Source organism: Mastomys coucha, unplaced genomic scaffold (assembly GCF_008632895.1).
Source record: "Mastomys coucha isolate ucsf_1 unplaced genomic scaffold, UCSF_Mcou_1 pScaffold1, whole genome shotgun sequence".
Taxonomy (NCBI): domain Eukaryota; kingdom Metazoa; phylum Chordata; class Mammalia; order Rodentia; family Muridae; genus Mastomys; species Mastomys coucha.
Genome location: NW_022196891.1, coordinates 58,445,805 through 58,453,972, shown reverse-complemented (window position 1 = coordinate 58,453,972; position 8,168 = coordinate 58,445,805). Strand labels below are relative to the sequence as shown.

Genomic DNA, 8,168 nt, shown 5'->3' with positions numbered 1-8,168 from the left:
AAAAAAAAAAAAAGAAGAGAAGAAAGTTGAGATATGATGATTGTCTTGAGTTCCAGGCCATTCTGGGGCTACATAGCAAGACCCTGACTCAAAAACAAAAACAAAAAACCACACCCACAGATACACTGGTGTATTATTTAACATTCACAGTAATTTCTGTAAATAGATATTCATTATTCTCATTTTAAAGATGAGAAACTGAGGCAGCTATGCCCAACTCACAAGGCTCAGAGCCAGACATAGTGGCACAAGCCTGAAATCTCACCTTTCAAGAGGCTGAGGTAGGGTTGTGGATTTGAGTCAAGCTTGAATTACCAAAATCCTGTCTCCTTAGTACAGGAATTGAAGGATGGCTCCTGAGACCAAACTCCTGACATATTTCCAGTGAGTGATAGTATTAAGAGGAAGAAATAGGTAGGCCTGTGTGTGTGTTTGGTTTTTGTGTTATTGCTTTCTAAGTTAGGCTAGGCTGGTACTCATCCTCCTGCCTTCTCCGGAGTGCTAGAATACAGGAGAGTGTGACTTGTCTGATTCCATTGGACTTCAGCATCTCCCCATGCATTATCACTGGTTAGGTTCTGTCATTTTTAACCTGAACTTCACTTTCTCCTTAGTACTTACTGTTACATTATGACAGAAGACTTTCCGTTTCTATTTAAACAACTAAAATGTGTTTTGCATTTCAGGAAGATGTGAAATTGCTTTCCCATCTGCTTCAGGCTTTAGACTATGGGGCTCCCCCTCATGGAGGAATTGCCTTAGGTAAACAATCAGTCTTTTTGTGCACTAAATTCCATTCCATGGCACTGTGTCCCAAATTCAGATTCTCAGTTTAAAGGGAAGGGATTGGGAGGCAGAAGCAGGCAGATTTCTGTGCATTCAAAGCTGGCCTGATTACCGTAGCAAATTCTACTAGGTCAGCCAAGACTATAGTGAGATCTACACCAGCCCCACCGTTAAGAACAAAAACCAGGGCTGGAGAGATGGCTCAGCAGTTCAGAGCACTGACTGCTCTTCCAGAGGTCCTAAGTTCAATTCCCAGCAACCACATGGTGGCTCACAACCATCTGTAATGGGATCTGATGCCCTCTTCTGGTGTGTCTAAAGACAGCTACAGTATACTCATATATATTAGATAAATAAATAAATCTTTAAAAAATATATATAAAAACCAACAATAACAAAAGTACCTATTACTCCTGCAGAGAACCTGAATGGTGGTGGTGTTGCTGCTGCTTTTTAAATTGGGGGGAAAAAAATTTAGGGACCAAAGATAAGGCTCAGTAGCTAAAAGCACTGGCCCTTTTTCCAGAAAACCCAGGTTCAGTTCCCAATATCCATATGGCAGTTTATAACTGTCAGTAACTCCAGTTCCACAGTATTTGACACCCTCACACAGATATATATATATAATCAGGCAAAAACTAATGCACATAAAATATTAATGAGATTGTCTTTTAAATATTTTCAAAAAAAGAAAAAAAACATACAATTTATTCTGATCAGCTTCCCCCCCAAACTCCTGCCAGGTCCTTCCCACCTCCCCACCCACCACCTACTTCCACATCCTTCCTTCCCTCTCTCCCTTCTTCCTTTCTTTTTCTTCTTAGGAGGAACAAATAGACAAACAAAAAGAAAAATTTGTAAATACATGTACGCATACACGCAGCCAGTGCAGGGCAAATCCAGAAACCATACTGTACAAGCAAAAGACCAGCAAGACAAAGAATGCCCAAACAAAGCAAAAGTCCACAAAATTACCATTAGGTTCCTTTTGTGTTTGCCATCTACTGCTGGCCATGGAGCCTACCATTAAGTGTGGTTAATAGATCCAGAGACTCAGAGGCAGGCGGATTTCTGAGTTGGGAGGCCAGCCTGCTCTACAGAGTGAGTTCCAGGACAGCCAGGGCTACACAGAGAAACTCTGTCTCGGAAAAAAAACAAATATATGTATATATATATACATACATATATATATATATATCCTGAGACTCAATTAGAGAAATCTAAGTTTTCCTCAGCAGGCGAGTGTCAGTTGCAGATACCTTCTTGGTTTGGGGTGGGAGCTCATGTCCACTTCCCCATTGGGACCCCCATCAGACTAAATTAGTGTGTGCCTGCTGCCACAGTCATTTCTTGTGTGCATCAGATATGACCTGAATTTAACACCCACATCATAATTGTAATTCCAGTGGTGGGGGAACTCGTATGGGAACCTGCACACACACAATAAAAATAGTACAAATGTCTGGAAGAGTTCCAGGCCAGCCTAGATTACATGAAATCCTATTTCACCAATGGTGGTGGTGGTGGTACAAGCTTTCTAGTCCCAGGACTAAGAGGCAAGTAGATCTGAGTTCAAGGCCAAGCTGGTCTACAGAGTTCTAGGACACCCAGGACTATACAGAGAAACCCTGTCTTGACAAACCCCCTGGGAAAAAAATTATCTTCAGAGCTAAGTAGCTATTTTCTCATCATGTTCACTTTGTATTTTACATCACAGGGTTAGACAGACTGGTATGTCTTATCACGGGAGCACCCAGCATCAGAGATGTCATAGCCTTCCCTAAATCCTACCGAGGACATGACCTTATGAGCAACGCTCCAGACTCCGTGTCTCCAGAAGAGCTGAAGCCTTACCATATCCACATCTTATGGCCAAAAGACTCAGAAGAGGAGAAGGCGTCCACACCTTCCAAACACATGAGCTCTTAACTTTTGCTTTCTCTGGTTCATCAAACCTAAAATAAGATCCAGACCTGCCAGACTTTAGAATCAAGTGTCTGTGTAGAAGCAAGCAATACAGTGTAAGAAACAGAAGCTACACAATTGTGATTTGGTCATATGTACTATTAGGGCTTTCTGTAGTTGAGAGTTCTGTGCAAGTTTTTAATGGGAGGATTGAAACAAAAAAAAACCTTTATTGGAGTATCTAGCATGTTTCTAGGAGGGCTTTAAGGTTTTAAGAGCCCATGCCAGGGTAGTATTGCATGCCTTTAATTCCTGCACTTGGGAGGCAGAGGTAAGCAGATCTCTGAAAGTTTGAGGCTAGCTTGGTCTATAGGAATTCAAGGACCTGGCCTTGAGAAACCAACAAGCAAGCAAATAACCCTGTGCCAGGCCCAGTCTGTCTATACTGCCTACAGGTGAGGATATAGAACTCTCAGCTACTTCTGCACCATGTGTTTGCCACCATGCTAATATAAGCCATAGCTGAGACTATAAGCCAGCATCAACTAAATGCCTTCTTTGTTTCTTTGGTCATGGTGCCTCCTCACAGCACCAGAACAGTAAGACAGCTGTATTTTCAGCCCTGCTCCTACCACCAATCTCCCACATTACCCCATGATTCTGGCAACAAGAATCCTGTGAGATAAATAGGCTAGGCAGGCAATGGTGGCACACACCTTTAGTAGCTGGGAGACGGAAGCAGGTAGATCTGAGCACAAGGGCCAGGGCAGTAAAATGAAGCTCTACCTTAGCTAGATTGTGTTCTTGGGAAGCTTGGAAGCTACCAGGGGCCTTTTAGAAATATGGACCAGCTGGCCCTGGTAAGCACATACTTTTTATCCTAGCACTAGGAGGCAGAGGTGGGCAGATCTCTGAACTTTAGACCAGCCTGTTCTACATGGAACTCACACCAAGGCAACACATCAAGTCCCTGCTTCCAGAAAAACCGGGCAGCCAAAATGACTTTGTTAGATGGATTCCACGTGGTGAAAGGACTTTGTAAAAATCAAGTGGAAGAAAAAAACTTAAAAATGGGCCGGCTGGGAAAATAGCATGTGAAAAACATGGTTCATTACATCCTCACAACCCAGGTGTGATGGGGCTGGAGAGATGGCTCAACAGGTAAGATAAAAGCACCTGTTCTTCCAAAGTTCAAATCCAGCGTCCACACGTTGGCTCACAACCACCCATGAGATCTGACAACTGTCTGAAGACAGCTACTTACAAATCTTTAAACTACATATCCCCAAAACCTGCTTTAGGCATTCCATGGTAACTCACAAGACCACTCAGGGAAATAAGGGTAACTGCAGATCTTGAGCTTACATGTCCCTGGACTGCATTCCAGTCTACAAAAAGGATCCCTGACCAATCAAGACCATTATCTACTTTCAAAGAACTGAAGTACTCAGTATTCTCGGGAGGTGAACCCAACAGACCATGGAATGAGCAACATCCCTAAGACCCGTTTGTGTAGGCCATGAAGTGTTCCTTAGGCATGGTGGCATATAACTGCAAAGGCATAGCTTGGGCATGGGAACAATGGTCCCAGTTTACACAGGCCTTCAAAGGCTTTTACCTTCCAGGTTTATACATCAAATTTTACCTCACACCTATGCCCCTACAAACAGGCCACCTCCAGACCTTTTAAATTAAGTTCCCACCAGTATAGTCACTGAGCAGCTAATAGACAAGCAGATGTTCACAAGCAGATGTCTGATGACTCCCCACAATATGCTCATCAGAACAAAATGTACACTTCACACTTCTTCAGATGTTATAATGCACTTTAATGGTAAAACTCTATATATGTGTATATATACATGTGATCAATCTTCTATTTGAGTCTCCATCCAAGCACCTGCAACAGAGATAGCCGTCAGGCACATTTCTACAATTTTAACTTAAATGTTAACTGTAAGACACAGAACATCAGATCTTTTACTGTCATCAAGTAATCAGTGAGAGAGTTCAAGTTGGGGTGAGATCATCATGTATTCTGGATTAAGTTCGTGTTGAAGCATTTTCAGTTCTCACCTCTGAAAACAGGTGCACTTCATGTCCACTTGTCACAGGAGCCCTAAGAAAACAAAGACTTATATTATACACCTGGCTTAGAATAGCTAAAGATTACATGTGACTATAGTAACCTCAGAAATAAAAATGGAACGGTTTTAAAGGTGATATCACTTTGTCTCATTTGGCAGAATCATCACATCACTGGTTACAAGCCATATTACAATCAGTACAAAAACAAGGTGACTTACCTTGAAATTCAGAATGAAGGACTTGTCTGAAAAATTTTTAAAAAAATTTCCTTAGTATGGTTATATTTATCTTCATTACATTTTACACTATTCTTTGGGCCTTCAGTCCTTTTCACTAGTCTCCATGCGCTCACTACAATTCTCTTGCCAAGAGGCCTGAGACTATGGTTGCAATCACCACACCCTAAAAAAAAAAAAACCAGTAACTGCTGATTTTATGTCGGGGCACAGCATTAAGCTTTGGCCTCATAATCACTAGGACTCCCTACTACAGAATTCACGAAAAACTTTGAAAAGGATAAAGCATCACAGCCAGATACATCAGATAGGAGCGAAAGACATAATTGTTCATCAGAGTTAAGTCTGCTGAACTATGTTATCATCACAGTATCGGCTTTTCTTTGGAAACCATTAAGAAGTACCTTTTAATACATGCACATTTCAGAGATGCTTACCAATGTGTTAAGCTTGCAGTGCCTTCACAGTTAAGGGGACCAATGTGTGATACCTGCAGAAATTACACTGTTTAGAAATAGTTGTTGATCATTATTTTTACTGATGGTCTTAGATACTGTTTCAGTTTAACAATCAATCTTCAATCTTATTCAGAGAGATTCCCATCTGTTTAAGTTTATTGGTCATCACTAACAGCACCTTATTCATATAGTAAATACCAAGTTTACGACGCTTGCTTACCTTTATTCAAATCACATCATTTGTACCTGAAAAAAATAAGGCACCACTTAGTACTAATGGTAGCACATGCAAGTTCAAAAATTAAATGTTATGCAGGAAACACTGCAAATGACTACTGGATAGAATAAATCTTGAATTAAAAGCCCCCAATGGCTTCTTACCCAAGCAAGCCATCCAAATGAAAACATGCAACCACAGTAGCTAGAATTAAAAGAAAATACTTCTTACAAATATGCTAAGCATTGCTCAACTATTCTTAGTTGCCTGCCACAGGGTTCTTCAGTGTTAAATATTGTCTACAAATTATTTTCAGCTCAGACATTTGATCAACATCATTACAAAAACCCCGTGTTGTCCAAAATACACTTAAATACCCATAAAGACAACGCATGCTGCAGTTTTGATGGACTTAAAATCCCTGCATGTCACTCTGTATTGACCCATAGTCAAGTGTTTTCAATACTTACTTTTAAAACTGTCTATCCAGTCTCAAACTCCACCTAAAAAAAAATTAAGACTTTTAATGCACTCAAAAGATTGAGTTTGTCCCACAGAAAATGCCAAGCAAGCCCAACATCAGATAGAGCTAATAATTAAAGATCTTCATATTAGTCAGCATTTGCTTGTCATCATGCAGGCTATGTTAAGAGTATGGCCCATGACACCGAGCACGTGGCCAGAGCACTTTGCAGATAGTGCAACAATGCCAAGCCATGTGTTTGGCCTGTTTAGCTTCTACAATTCCTTTAGTTCCACTTACCATTTCATTTTCTGGCTTTCCATTCCAGCACCTATGATATCAAACAAATGGTTAAAGCTGCCCTGTTACACAGCTGACTCAGCACTTCTTGGGATTGGGGTATTGGGCCAACAAAGTCCACCAAATCTGGCCTAAGTATCCCACCAGCTGAAACCTGTGTATGATCACTAGCTCCCACAGAACCAGCCTCTTCTGGCAGCTAGAAACAATGCCCTGCCTGGCTTCAGATCTCCCACCCAGTGATCTCTACAACTGCTTTCATGGGACTCTACGTTCATTGTGGGTTGAGATCTTCGGTGCTCATTTGCCATTGGGGACCCCTTGTAATGGGACCACATGCATACACAAAGCTGCTTACATTGCTCTTGTCCAGCTATCCAGCTTCCTCGTGAGTCCTAGGGAAAAAGAGTCTTTATGTAAATATTGCTTATGCTGTAAGTAGCCCCCAAATCATTGTTCTCTGTGCCTCAGTTATAATTATGGTGGTTTAAAACTATCGTCATACAAGCTGTCAAGAGTAGCAAATATGATGTCATCATCGCGGCACTAGTCCTTTCAACCTAACTTCTCTCTAGGGCTATTTCAGTACTCACCTCTTTGTTTTCATCCGTCTTTGCCACAGAACTAGAAATAAGAGATGGGAACAGTCAGTCCCCTTCTTCACTGAATTTACCCTTCCCAGTACCCAGTAAAAGCCTCAGAACAGTGTTTTTCAGAAATCCCTTCTGTCCACTACTCTCATACCATCATGGGCTTTATGTCCATTATGTTTGAGATACCCCCCACTGACTTACCTGGCTGTGAGATTCCCCCAGAAGTCCCATCAGAGGTGCACGGTGCCATTCCTAAGAGAAACGTTTATTTTAATCGTTTTAGTGGCATTTTTACTCCCACAAAACACGGACGAATCTCACAAAGAACAGCGTTCCCCTAAGCACTGTGATATGCATATATGCTGCAATTCCACTTAAGACCCTACACCGGGTTCTTTGTTAGTGACTAAGTCCTACTTAGTGCCAGTTCTAGCGGAAGCCTTCAACCCCAAGGTTACCTCGAAATACAGCAGGGATTTGCATTCTATCCTATCCTTACGGTGCACCAAAAAATAGCACTCTTACATGCAAAACAAAGGAAAAAAGAAAAAGCACCACTCGAGGTGACTCAGCATGCTCTGCCGTCAGAATTGTTGGTACTCATCAACAAGCTCAGTTGTCCCTACCAACATAGCCTTCATCATAGCAAGCACACGCTATGCCGAGTCGCCTTTGTAGGGTTTTCGGGACTAAAGCCCAGTACTATTTCATGTTACAAACACACGCAGAACCAATCTCCAGCTCGTGCCTTCAACTATGCTCACCTGCTGGCCCCGGAACCAAGCCAGCTTACGATGCTTCGGCCTACAAGGCCGGAAACCATTACATCTCCAAAGAGAACCATACCTGCTCAGCTCAGCCGTGCAGCTCCGAAAGACTGAGATGGCGGCTGAGTCGAGTATATAAGGTCGTCGTGACGTCAAGACGCACGGCGGCCCGCGGCGTATGCTTAAATCCCGCCCCTCACACGACCTCATACTCCTCCTCAAGCCCCACCTCCTTCACGCCCCCACATCTTCCCGCTGGCCACGCCCCCGAGAGGCTGGGGGGCGGAGTCGCCGCCGGCACGTTAGTCCCGCCCTCCGCCTCCCAGAGGAGTGAAGGCTGAGGGGAGGGGGCTCC

At 42.7% G+C, this 8,168-nt stretch overlaps 1 protein-coding gene, 1 long non-coding RNA gene and 9 other non-coding genes across 13 annotated transcripts in view; 1 reads left to right on the top strand and 10 right to left on the bottom strand.

Annotated features, from left to right (window-relative positions):
* Dars2 (aspartyl-tRNA synthetase 2, mitochondrial) overlaps positions 1-2,824 on the top strand; it is a 31,038-nt gene extending 28,214 nt beyond the window's left edge. Inside the window, exons 16-17 of one of the 2 annotated variants that reach the window (XM_031386807.1) lie at positions 687-762; positions 2,504-2,824. In XM_031386807.1, the coding sequence (XP_031242667.1) occupies positions 687-762; positions 2,504-2,715 (288 nt within the window). In that variant the 3' untranslated portion in view covers positions 2,716-2,824. The remainder of the gene's footprint in view (positions 1-686; positions 763-2,503) is intronic. The other variant, XM_031386813.1, reaches the window with a different exon arrangement.
* Positions 2,825-4,499: 1,675 nt separating this feature from the next.
* On the bottom strand, positions 4,500-8,167 carry LOC116102343. 2 transcript variants are annotated; one of them, XR_004123089.1, is made up of 11 exons: positions 7,893-8,167; positions 7,248-7,298; positions 7,047-7,077; positions 6,812-6,848; positions 6,454-6,484; positions 6,161-6,193; positions 5,694-5,719; positions 5,453-5,505; positions 4,998-5,023; positions 4,768-4,810; positions 4,500-4,591 (listed from the first exon to the last, which is right to left on the bottom strand). It is a non-coding gene; the product is annotated as an uncharacterized LOC116102343 (long non-coding RNA). The 2 variants fall into 2 exon arrangements; XR_004123090.1 differs by having other exon boundaries at positions 7,811-7,934.
* On the bottom strand, positions 4,656-4,732 carry LOC116072083. Its single transcript, XR_004111307.1, has one exon. It is a non-coding gene; the product is annotated as a small nucleolar RNA SNORD81 (small nucleolar RNA).
* Positions 4,878-4,956, bottom strand: LOC116072109. Its single transcript, XR_004111315.1, has one exon. It is a non-coding gene; the product is annotated as a small nucleolar RNA SNORD47 (small nucleolar RNA).
* LOC116072115 lies at positions 5,311-5,391 on the bottom strand. The gene has a single exon (XR_004111318.1). It is a non-coding gene; the product is annotated as a small nucleolar RNA snR60/Z15/Z230/Z193/J17 (small nucleolar RNA).
* On the bottom strand, positions 5,567-5,650 carry LOC116072087. The gene has a single exon (XR_004111308.1). It is a non-coding gene; the product is annotated as a small nucleolar RNA SNORD79 (small nucleolar RNA).
* Positions 5,969-6,034, bottom strand: LOC116072323. The gene has a single exon (XR_004111399.1). It is a non-coding gene; the product is annotated as a small nucleolar RNA SNORD78 (small nucleolar RNA).
* LOC116072112 lies at positions 6,267-6,331 on the bottom strand. Its single transcript, XR_004111317.1, has one exon. It is a non-coding gene; the product is annotated as a small nucleolar RNA SNORD44 (small nucleolar RNA).
* On the bottom strand, positions 6,917-6,999 carry LOC116072078. The gene has a single exon (XR_004111306.1). It is a non-coding gene; the product is annotated as a small nucleolar RNA SNORD24 (small nucleolar RNA).
* On the bottom strand, positions 7,147-7,208 carry LOC116072328. Its single transcript, XR_004111400.1, has one exon. It is a non-coding gene; the product is annotated as a small nucleolar RNA SNORD75 (small nucleolar RNA).
* LOC116072111 lies at positions 7,622-7,701 on the bottom strand. The gene has a single exon (XR_004111316.1). It is a non-coding gene; the product is annotated as a small nucleolar RNA SNORD74 (small nucleolar RNA).
* Position 8,168: the final 1 nt, after the last annotated feature.